This window comes from Ascidiella aspersa, chromosome 7, assembly GCF_963924565.1.
Source record: "Ascidiella aspersa chromosome 7, kaAscAspe10.2, whole genome shotgun sequence".
Taxonomy (NCBI): Eukaryota; Metazoa; Chordata; class Ascidiacea; order Phlebobranchia; family Ascidiidae; genus Ascidiella; species Ascidiella aspersa.
In genome coordinates this window covers 9,238,713-9,251,033 of record NC_139453.1, presented here as the reverse complement: position 1 = coordinate 9,251,033, position 12,321 = coordinate 9,238,713, and the positions used below count along the sequence as shown (strand labels likewise).

Sequence of the window (12,321 nt, the reverse complement as noted above, 5' to 3'; positions counted from 1 at the left end):
CCAGTAGGCCTACTGTTTTATATAATTTGTAGGACAAGTATAGTTGCGGTTTTATCTACAATCCGCAAATAAAGAGACTCACTCAATTTTTTTATATTTATGTTTAATGTGTTTCGTCGAGCACCCACTAGCTTTGCGATACGTTTCAGTTTATTTCTACCTTTTGATCCTTTTTTGGGGTTATTTCTCTGTGAACCACGACTGCGGAGTCGAACTCTCGTGAAAACTACTAGAGTCTCGACTGCACGTGCGCACTGCTAAATTGCAAACCGATAATTAAAGCTTTAAATATTAAAAAGTGGGATATTTTCCGAAATTGTGGGCGAATAAGTGGAAATACACAATAATTCCAAAAGAGAAAAAAACTATAAACCAATAACGCCTGGAACTATAGGAGAGGTTATGGGACCATCGGAGCCATGGGTCTGGTGTCGATGTAAGGGCGCCGCTGTTTTGGCTCCGAATTTTTCGACCCTTCCTTGGGTTATTGATGGGTAGGCCAATGGGTTTGGGTTGAAATAGGGGAAATAGCGGGAGTCGAACCGTTTGACTTTTCCGGTTCAGGTTCGGTTCGGGTTCAAGGATTTTTTCGGAATCCAGTTCAGTTTCGGTTCGGAGGAATTTAAAAGTTCCGGTTCAGCTCCGGTTCAACTATCGTTATTTCAAAACCGGTTCAGATACAATATAATTTGGGTTAAATCTCAAAATGTGGGTCGATAAATGTAGAGAATAATCTTTAAATTGTAAGTCATTTAATCTAAGTTACCTAGGTGAGTTTTAAAAAAAACAGCAACTCATTATTGAAATATCTAAAAAATAAAAAATAAAACGATTTTTACATCAATATTCATATTTTTTTCGTAAAATTTCAAACATGGCGTAACTTGACTCTGTAAAATAGAAGATGAGACGTCACGCAGGAGCGAACCGCTTTTATTTACAGCAGGTTCGGGTTCGGTACTTTTAAATTATTCGGTTCAGTTCCGGTTCGGCTCCTTAAAAATCTTATAAAAACCGGTTCAGGTTCGGAAAAAATTGACACAAAACCTGTTCATAAAGTTCCGGTTCGACTCCCTAGGAATTAGTGATGTACTTAAGGGTGGGGGTTGGGACATCTAGGTCTTATTCCGATGGGTTTAGGAGTATACTTTTTAGATGGTACCGTACTACGACTATGAGGTATTAGTCTTATTCCGAACTGTGTGTTTTCCGACGTGACGTGTTCTTATTTCAGTCTGATGGCTGGAGTTCGGATAAGTTATATATCTCTTCTCACTATATATTAACCCTATATTAGTTAGGTGAATGAGTGGAGTACGATTTAAAATGGAGCCGGCAATTTTGTTCGGAATCGGACTCTAACTGAACAACCTGGTCACTTAAAACAACTAATATTTTCTCTTGAGGCGCTATTTAACGTTTGGTGACACAAAGAGCTTAACCGACTTTAAAACACGAGTCGATTATGTTTTTGTTACACATATGCACGCCTTAGATAAAAGGAAAAAATCAACCATTTTTTATTTGCGTTTAGCAATAGAAACTTTAATTACACAACTCCGGAGAAGACAACGAAACTTAGTAGGTCTTTCAAAAGCTGACGTGTTTGTGTTACAAATGTACACGCCTTAGAGAAAAGAAGATAATAAATCATTTTATTTGCCTTTAACAATATAAACTTTAAAAGTAGAAGTGCAATGGCACAACTCCGCAGCAAAGAATGAAACTTAATCGGCCTTTAAAAGCAAACTGCTTGGCAGGTGAACAGACATTACAGTTTTCTAAGTGAGACAAAAGTGTACTAGCGAATTTTGAAGAAACGAATGGCAACTTTTTCACATAAAGGACACCTTTTTGCGTGAGAAACACCTTCGAGGCATGTGTCGCATGTGGCAATATGGGCGCATGGGATTGAGACGTGGGTTGAGGCTTCTTGGTGGCAAATGGAACATTTGAGGCTTTCGAGATGGACACTTTGTTCTTCAGTTAATGTAGAGGCTGCAACATATTAAGAATAAATATTTAAACCAAATTCGTGAGATTTGATTTTTATGTGTTACTGTACGCTATATTAAAGGGAAAAGTACTCTTAAACCCCGATAAAACCCTAGTCGTCCCCAAGCCAGAGTCCAACTCTACGGTCCTGCATTCCACCCGTCCATATTGCATATAAGGTTATTTAGCAATTCACCTAAATGAGTGATCTGTACCTCACTCACCCACAATCTATTGGTGAAAAATAGTTTACTTTAGGTTATCCACTTTTGTGTTTTCATACGCAACTTATTGGTTTTGAACCTGCTAATGTGCAAGCACATCGGACTTGCAGTGTGAGGAGTCTTGTCTTTTCAGAATCTCTTAAATAGTCTTACCCAGCCAACTAAACCAACCACCAAGTGTGGCTCCGCAGCCCTTATAACATGTTCGTTAAAATTATAAAATTATTCCTTTAGGAATGATACTAGTTAGTTATGCCAATCAATCCATAACAACGTCTATTTAATATAAAATGCATTAAACTAGGTTCAATTTACATACCAATAGGTTCATTGTTGTTTGGAAGTCCAAGCAAAAAGTTACAATTTGGAGAATGCCAGTTTTTTAAGTTGGTGTTTCCTTGCATCCAATTCGCAACAACTACCTTGCAACTGTAATTAGGTAAAGATATCATAAAATAATTTGTTTTTTTAGGAAATTAAGGAACAAGTACCAAAAAGGTCACAAACACTTACCAAAAACATTGTAGTAAATTTTGATTTATAAGGTAAAATCCAGCATGGGCAATTGGTAAAACATTGAATGTTGCGTTGCAGAAAGGCAGAAACGAGGCTATCCGATAGCTTTCACGATGCGATTTCAAGTGGGCTAAAAAGATTTACATTTGGTAAAACAACAGATAAGATAACATAAATGATAAGGTCACAGGACATAACATCCTATGTAAAACATGTTTATTTAAAATAGCCGAAACTATTTTTGTAAAACGCCAAGGGAACATACTTTACAAAAACTAAGTGTTTGTAATAGAAAGAAAAAAGATAGGCCATAATTACCCTAAATAAGCTATATACCATAGGATTTTTACTGAGGAGCTAGTTTAGTAAGAAAAGTAGGCCTTACACATACACACCAAATGTAAAAATTACTTAAGCTTTTAATGTTATACATCAGCACTAACCAGGTTGGCCATCAATAATTTTGTGGCACCCAGATTCGTGTACTTGCGGAGATGTAGGACTTAAATCGAAAGTCCAGTCGTCAGTTTTACACTTGCAACTGTACATAATTTACACATTATAGCTTTTGTGAGGGGTAAGAATTATAATTACTAAGGATTGACTGGTATTTTATTTTTTTGTCAGTTTTTCTTTGCTTGACAAAGGCTTAATCTATTTGTTTTTAGATAGCACTACAAATATCGGCTGAACACATAGAACTCAACAACAAAAGTTCAATTACATACCTCATACATTGCACCTTGTCCTTATATCCTTGATATGTGAATCCATGCCTAATAAGCATATCTACATCTGCAGCAGAATCATTAGGAAAATGCAAGTAGCCCAATCGGATATGAAGTGGTATAGCAGGATTTCCAGTAGGGATCAGAATTGTATCAGGCTGAAAAAAAAAAACTTTATTATCGTAATTAAATAATTTTAATTGTTTTACATTTTATATATTAAATGTATTGGATAAACCATTAAACTTGGAATGCATATTCTGTAATGAAGTGGTTCTCAACCTTTTTATCTTACGGACCGGGATAATTTAAAAACAAGTTTTGCGGACCGGTAGACTTTCAAAACTCAAATTCAACCCAAAATTTAATAAAGAAACAGTATGCAACTAAAACACTTCTTAGCTTTCACATATAACTGGTCTTAAAGACTTAAACAAGTTATAGCCTACTTTTAAACAGTTGGCCAAAACACTTGCAGCATTGTAACATACAATGAAGTCCAAAGTACACAATTAACTCTATGTTATGTCACAATGCTGCAAATTATGGAGCTGGTGAAGTTCTAACTTTGATGGATAAGCCTTTGACATCTTGAATTTTGTGTCTGAGATATAAAATTGTAATATATTTGGCGGACCGGCAGAAAAGTTAACACGGATCAGCACCAGCCTGCGGACCGGCGGTTAAGAACCACTGGTCTAATGGATTATTGATTTTTTATAGTATTCTTGATAAATTCCACCTAATAATTACAGTGATGTGCAAAATAAAAGCAATTCACACAAGCATGCTAAACGCCTAAATCAGTGACTCAGGCTGGCAGAAACTTGCCAGCCTTCCTTCTGGTGACAAGCATTTTCGGCCTAAATTTCCCGTTTTTTGGTCGAGACAGTAAATGTAAATGATGTGTTCGCCTAGAAGTAATGTATCAACCTTGCCATGTTTTGGCAATGAAAAAGGCTACAAATAAGTAAATAAGATTACAAAAGGTTGCGTTCCGTAGGGCAAATTTTTGTCATGAACAAATACGTAAAAGTCATGAACAAATACGTAAGGAGCATGCGAAGGTACAGCCTGGGGGACTGGGGGCGCACATGTCTGCTTTTCTTACTCTAAAACTGTTAAATAGATAAGCTGTTTCTAGGCGAACTTGTGTAAAAACATGCAGCTCAAAACCAGATTAAAAAGCACGAAAAAATATTCTTTGGATAAATTTTTTAATCATATTGCTCTTAATTATATTTATAATGCAAATTGTCACCTTCACAGTGCAACATGCCAAATAGTAGACATATTACCTTTGGGATAGCTTTATTTAAAACAAAGACACTTAACCCTAGGAAAATCTGGTTAAAGTTTGCTCAAAGTGCGAAAATTTTTTGCAATTGCTTAAATGAAAAAAACAGCCCAAAATATACTTTAGGCCTTAGTAGGAGAAGCATAGCCTGGTAGATCCTTAATATGCCGATGCGAATGTTATACCTGTACATTTTACATACAGAAATTCTACTCGAGTATTTGCCAAATCAAAGTAAAACTGCAAACACATGACAATTCTATGATCAAAATTGTGCGCTTTTTACAATAATAAACATATACATATGCCTAACACTGGTAATATACGGTATATGTCTAACACTGGCTTTTTTCACTAAACAACATGCTTAACATTTCTGTAAAAAATTTTGAAAAAAAAATCCACTTAAATTTTTTTGTCACCAATTTCTTTGTTTTTTTGGCTCATTCTTTGGCAGACATAGGTTCGCCAAGTCATCAGCATTCTGCCATACTGATCAGTGTTCATTTTGTTTGGGGCGCCGACTGCAATACTTTTACATGATTACATTTATTCAAATAAGTGTTCAGTAGGGCGATTATTTTTTAACCTAAATATTAAGAAATTTTGACCTAAAAATAATTTATTTTGACCTGTTAGAAATACATTGATTTAAATAACCTAGATGTCAATATTCACACGTTTTTTATAACATATATTGGTCTAATGAAGATATAACACAATTGCAATGACTTAACTACATTTTTTTGATAAATTTTAACGATAAATTAAAAAAAAAAAACTATGACCAATTTAAAAAAGCTGACAACAGTTTTTTTTTTTTTTTGTAAACGGTTTATGTGCATTTTTATTTGATTTTTGATAAAAACAAATTTGACAAATTTTGACCTATTGTGTAAATTTTGACAATGTTTTGACTTTTTTTGACAAGCTAATTATCAGTAGGACTTTTCCAAAATTTTCGATAATTGCGGAAGCAATAGAAGACAGGGCCCAAATTTATTAAAATTGAATTTACTAATGCTAGAGTCTATTTGTTTTTTGTTCACTTTAAACTAACAAAAAGTTTAGCAAAGAGCATTGGGTGGGTGCGAAAAACGTTTGAAAAACACTGACCTAAGTTACTTCCTTTAAACATTATTTATTGGAATGTTTTTTTCATTCAGGACTTTTGTTTAGTTAGTAGTTATTACAGACCATTTTTCTATTGTATAATAAAAAAAAAAATTGAAACCTTCTTATCATGCAAACTGGTTTGCCGAAAAGAAAACAAAAACATGGCGAATGATGAATAATAGCCACACAACACCTGGCATTCCAAAGCTATTTTGCCATCACCCAGCAGGTCTATGTAATTTGATAGTTCCAAAATGTTTCCAGAACCGGTGCTTAAATGGCCTGAAACATAAAAAAGACAAACTTTTTACCAGCCCTTAACAAACCTGTGAAAACCAATAATTTATTTGTACTTTTTAGAGGTAGACTAATTTTTATCAACTGATATCAGATACGGATTTGTATACACCTAAATACAGTAACAGATCTCCCTATATAATTTTACTATTCTTAGTTTTGCATATTTCTATGATGTAAGTTTTAACCAAACACTGTGTTTATTTAGTCAGCCATGACAATTTTTTTCAAAAAAATAACTTGGAAACTTGTTTGTTTTTCAGGAGAAATTGTATACAATAGTTTTATAGTAAAATATCTGGCCTGTTAACGATTTATCGGTAAGAGTAGAATAATGGCTTAAGTAAAATTAAACTGATATATTGGGCTATTTCTACGTGGTATGTAGTCTTACTTTTTATCGCATCCTTTATACAGCTTGCCAGGATCTCTGCTTTTCCAGGTAACTCACGTATGTGCCACTTTTGTAATGGAAGCATAGACCTCAACAAGTCTTGATTGGTGTTGAGGAGAAAACAGCAAATTTCAAGCACCATATTACTATTGATTTGCACTTGATTGCCCAACATCAATGGTGACTCACTGAACTCTCTTAGAGTGAGATTAAAAACCATATGAAATGCAGCCAAAAACATTTGCTCAAACTCCGAGTTACCGCCATCGTTTTGCAACTGGTTGGTATATGCCATAAAAAGTTTGGTATAGAGACGCCGAAAAAATACTCGTTTGAAAATTTGCATTTTTGCATTGTTGCCAATTTCGTGTTCTGTTTCTTGTCCAGTGGTGTGCATTATTTTGTCGAAGATGGCAATCAATTTTACACTCATGTTACCATCAAAACAGGATTGCATAATTGGGATTATATAACAAAACTAATTTAAGAAAGGAAAGTAACAAACAGGATTAGAGGATAGCCTGTTTAAACCTAACCAACCAGAACCACTGTTGCTTCAAAATCCTAATTATAACAACCACAAAAAATTTACGTTAGTCACATTTGTTTACTATGCCTTTTATGCTTTGCCAAGTGGATCATAAATAGCACTACTTTTTGCTTTTTACAACTATTCCAAGGGCTCTAGTGCTGTAAGTCACTGTATGCTGGGGCTGTGGAGTTGTCAAAAACAGTCAGAGAAAGCAGGTCGGATATTCAGCAATCCTCTCATAGGGGTGTTATATAGTTTATCCACCCACAACATGTGGTTGGCAAATATTTTACCACATGCTAATTAATCTTTTACAATTTACATTTATTGGCCGTAAGTTTCGAATTTGTGTGCTGCGCATGCGCATGTTGGACTCTGGACATGAGTAGTCTTAGTCGAGTCCCGAGTACAACTCTAGTAAAATAAACTGACTTGGCAGCCCTTGAAAATGCAGGCAATTTTACTTCACTTAAGCCTAAAGGTTGTTGTGCAATATGATTTGAATTGGCTTCAGTTATTTTAATTTGACTTGGTTTGGGTTAATTTTCCAAATAACTTGACTGGGAGTTTGGACTCCAGTCAGTCCAATATAAATTGTCTAAGCAATAACTGTTCTTATCATATCTTTGCCTGCTAAAAATCCATACACCTTACGTAATTAAAGCGATATTTCAATATCAACTCGGCATTCAGTAATACCGAATCAATAACACACCCAACCGCGCCGTACCAGAGAGAATGATGCAGTTTGAATCAGCATTCTAATTATATAGTAACGAGACAACCACTCAACCGTTTAGTGTGGAACAGAAACGACCTATTGGCCACTGATATATGGGCGTGGATGCCATAGGGTTGTGTTGCAACACCCGATCCGACTCGTTTTTTTTTTTTTTTTATTACACAAAGGTAACGATTTCACCCGAGAATGATGCAAAGATGAACTACTTAAGTAATAACGAATAAAAACAGCAAAAATATATTTAGTTTACGAATAACTAGGAAATACGAAAATGTAGAATTTTTTTTAAAACTTATACTCTCGTATAAGGGGACTCCCCATTGTAGCGACCGTAACACTTAAAAACTTCAATTCAGCTTAAAAAGTTGTCTTTCTGTCAGCACGGTTTTAAAAATTATGAAAAAAGGCAAAAAGTAATTACCTGATCAGTTAACATTTCCTGTCAGCTATGTTTTAGTCATGATAAAGTGTATTATATTCGGCCCTGAGGGTGTCATGTAGCCTGCAGAGCCACTGCCTGTACAAGTATAGCTTTCCCTGTTGCAGCAATAATATATTGTTGAAAATGTTAGGCGCAATCTAACCTATAGAAGATGGTTGCTTACTAGTCTTTACTACCGTTTTGGACAGCCTAACGTATAGTAAAGGGCTTTGTTACTCAAATAACGCTATACCTGCAGAACGAGTCTGTGACCCGACTACCGCTAACATTCGGTCACATTTTTATTAGTATTTAACTGTTTTCACTAGTCTGCTATTATGCTATTATATTCATTTTCAAGGGTTGAAGGTCTAGTCCAGTGTTTCTTAACCTTTTGACTTGGTGGCACACCTAAAGACGTATGAAAACGTGGCGGCGCACCTTGTGAGCGAAGCGAGCGAGAATTTTTTTAGGTGTACCCGGTATTTCTCTTACTGCAATTTTTCAAATATTGTTTAATAGTTGCATATCTTTAAAAGGACTCCAGTGTTTAAGACTGAAAACGTTATTTTGTCCATTTAAGTCTTATTCCGATTAATTTTGGACTTATTTTGACATGTTTAGGTCTTATCTAGACTATTTTAGATCTTATTCTGTCGTGGTTATTACTGCGAATATGGCGTTATTTTTTCGGTGGTCTTAATAGGCCAACTATGAAAGCCTGTTATAGATTAATTATATGATTTAGATATTGCTGCTTTGTAGGCTTATTGAGTTTTCCACTTGAAAGCCTTGTGAAGTCAATGAGCTAAGTTAATTGGAAAGTAAAAAATATGTTTTATATAATAGGACCTACATTATTTTTTCTTTTTGTTTGCGGCGCACCTGGCAGCCTTCCATGGCGCACCGGTTGAGAAACGCTGGTCTAGTCTGTTAAAAATAATTGTGGGTGCACTTGTCATACTTTCCATGATGGACTCTTGTGCTATAATATAGTTTAACACGGCTACTGGAAATACACCCAACCATACACAACAATCATATTGCAATACTTGCGAGACATGTTCTTGCTGCACTGTGAACTGTATTTATTAAAAGCAGAGCTATGCTGAATTTTTTAAATTTACATATTTTCAAGAACCTGATTATCGCTACACTGACAATATGCACTTTAAAACACTGAGGCAGTTTCTTCCGTTTTGATCTTTTTTGTGTTGGCTCATGGACTGCCTCCTTAAACGACTCTTGATAACTTTCACATTCACTGTAATGTTTTAAAAAATGGTGTGCTTACACTGTAATGTTTTAAAAAATGGTGTGCTTGTAATGTTTTAAAAAATGGTGTGCTTAGGAGTATTTTTTTACTTTTGCTCATTGTAGCATCATAGTGCCACCGTGCTATACATCCCCCAAAATCTATACTGCATTAAACTGTTTATGCCCCAAATGCTGTGCATACTATCGTATGTTGAGCTGTGTGACTTATAAATGCTACAAAGTAAATTTTTATTAAATGAAACTATAAACTTTTTGCACTAAACGTCTAATTATTAGTATTAAGTGTTTTATGACAAAAACTCTGTGATATAATTCGCTTCATGTGCTGGGCCTTTAAAAGCTCTTAAAAGAGCATTTTGGGCAGCGACAAAAAAGTTTGTAGGCCACTGCTTAAAGAACATTGTACCCAAGTTGGAAAGTTTGCCTTATCTTATGCAGTTGCACTTTGTGCATTTTATGGAAATTTACTGTGGAATCAGATTAACTCCACAATCACAATATAAAACCCCTAGTACAGTTTTCAGTTGAACTTTATCTAAACTAGACAAATTGCATTTGTAAGGTTATTACAGCCTATTCTGTTCTCCAGGACAGGTGCACACCCAAATTAGTAAATTATAGAAAAAGATTTAGTTGTGATTGGATTCCAAACTATAATAAACATTAAACCAGGGGTGTCCAACTCAAACAAGCCGGAGTGCCAATTTTTATCTTATAACTTCTTCCCGTGCCAAAGTATCGTAACCGAACCAATTCTTTTTAATCATAAAAGCGTTTTTTTACCAATAATCAGAATGTTTATTTAAACTTGAAAAATAACTATCTAGTAGAAAGGCGCAGCCCTACATCAAAGTGTCTCTCGGTGAGCTGACTTTTGTTTCTTTACACCAAGCTATATAATATATGTGAATGCTAGCCTCCACACAGTATAATGTTACTATATCAAAAGTAATTGTTGGTTGTCGTGATTGCCGCGATTGTTTTATATTGTGAACAAACAATGGCAATTGGTTGTATAACAAACTTAATATTTTCTGAAAATTGGCTCTATAACAAATTGAGCTTTTTTGTCAATTGGCTAAATAACAATTTTAGTGTTTTTTGGGCAGGGCTTGCGTGTTTTTTTATTAGGTCGCGTGCCAAATGTGGCACCTTGTTGGACACCCCTGCATTAAACCTTGGCCCAACTGAAAATTTGATGCCACTCACCTGAGGTCTTGACCAAATGTGCCATGAAATGCTGACTGAAAACAACACATTTAACGGTTACTAATACTATTTTACCTTGCCAATCCTGTCTTCGACATGTAACTTGGTGTCATTACAATTTTATTTTAATCACATGTGATAACTATGCAGTGCAAAGCGATTTAGTAGAGTCAGAGCTTTATTATTCATGATATACTTTTAAAAAGGCAATACAGCAATCAACCGCAAAACTATTTGCTAACATTTATATTAATATCATGACATTAAAACAAATATTCACCATTATAAACAACTGACATTTCAAAAAGTTGTATAAATTGTAGACCATAACTACCAACAAAAAATATCATAACAGAAACACCTGGTTGTTGCCCAAACTTAATTTTTTGTTTATTTAATGAGTGCGGTGCAGCACAATGAGCTCTTTACAAAGGGGGGGAACTGTTGTATTGTATCTAAGTTTTGCTACAACTGATCTGGTTAATCAGCTGAATATGATTCTGAAAATAACATGTTACTATTTGCCATTAATATCTTATTATCACTACACTGTAAAGTAACCTTTGTTAACCTCGAGTAACCCCACGTAAATATTATTATTAGGCGAAGGTTAACAGCAAATAATTAGAAAAACGCTGGTGTCGCAGTACATGGCTACCTTTATAGCAAGTACAGTAATTGTTTCGCCACTGCTACAGACCTTTATTCAAACTTGCCACTTGCGTATGTACAATTAGGAGCAACTCTTTGCACTCCAAGCAAAAAAACTATATTGGTTCCAACCATCAAATACAGCAAAATTAGATACAATATAAGCTTAAAGATTCTCTATTAAATATTGAATATCCCTATGTTTAACCCACTCTTCAGCTAAGCATAATGGGTGCAACAAATTCAGTCTGCAATTTCATTAATATTTTAAATTGCGTATGTACAATTGAGGCAATTTTTTGCTGTAAAACTTGAACTATATTGGTTTCAACATCCAAAACAGAGAAATTAGATACAATATAAATTTGGATTTGAATCTTAAGACCCTTTATTAAATATTAAATATCCCTATGTTTAACCAACTGTTTAGATAATCGTAATAGGTGCAACAAATGTCCATCAACAATTTCATTAATATTTTAATTACTTTTTGATAAACTGTCCAATACAAATCAGTTATTTTTTCGGGTTTACAAATCTCTTTAATGCATAGGTGATATTTTAGTTATATCTAAATAACAAACAGCTATGAAAATGACTCAGAAAAACAAGACTCTGGTTATTTTAGAAAAATGTTGTTGGAAATATCTCTTATTGCAAGACAGAATCACAATTAGGTTTAATGTTACTTTATACCACTGGATTCTAAATAAAAAATTATATGTAATTTTTTGTACTGACATTATTTGAGACTACTAAATTATTTTCCCTGGATTTTTACACATTATCAGCAAAGATGTACAGTGTAATTTATACTTATGTCTTATCGATAGATAACTTTTAAGTATTTCAACCAGCACTTCTGCTAAACTATATATTGCCCTTCAAACTTCATGAGCATTTTAAGGCATTTTGCTAATA

The 12,321-nt window shown here is 34.4% G+C and overlaps 1 protein-coding gene across 1 annotated transcript; it reads right to left on the bottom strand.

Moving 5' to 3' along the window:
- Positions 1 to 1,565: 1,565 nt before the first annotated feature.
- On the bottom strand, positions 1,566 to 6,709 carry LOC146137605 (baculoviral IAP repeat-containing protein 7-B-like). The gene is made up of 7 exons (XM_083394394.1): positions 6,568 to 6,709; positions 6,070 to 6,158; positions 3,464 to 3,621; positions 3,179 to 3,276; positions 2,733 to 2,865; positions 2,539 to 2,648; positions 1,566 to 1,998 (listed from the first exon to the last, which is right to left on the bottom strand). Exons 1-7 carry the CDS (start codon positions 6,707 to 6,709, stop codon positions 1,802 to 1,804), a joined length of 927 nt encoding a protein of 308 aa, XP_083250520.1. The 3' UTR covers positions 1,566 to 1,801.
- Between the last annotated feature and the right edge of the window lie 5,612 nt (positions 6,710 to 12,321).

Coding starts and splice junctions, on each gene's coding strand:
- LOC146137605 (XM_083394394.1), bottom strand. CDS start 6,709: ATGGTGCTTGAAATTTGCTGTTTTCTCCTCAACACCAATCAAGACTTG. Junction 3,277..3,463: donor GACAAGGTGCAATGTATGAG/GTATGTAATTGA, acceptor AATTATGTACAG/TTGCAAGTGTAAAACTGACG. Junction 2,866..3,178: donor AATTATTGATGGCCAACCTG/GTTAGTGCTGAT, acceptor AAATCTTTTTAG/CCCACTTGAAATCGCATCGT.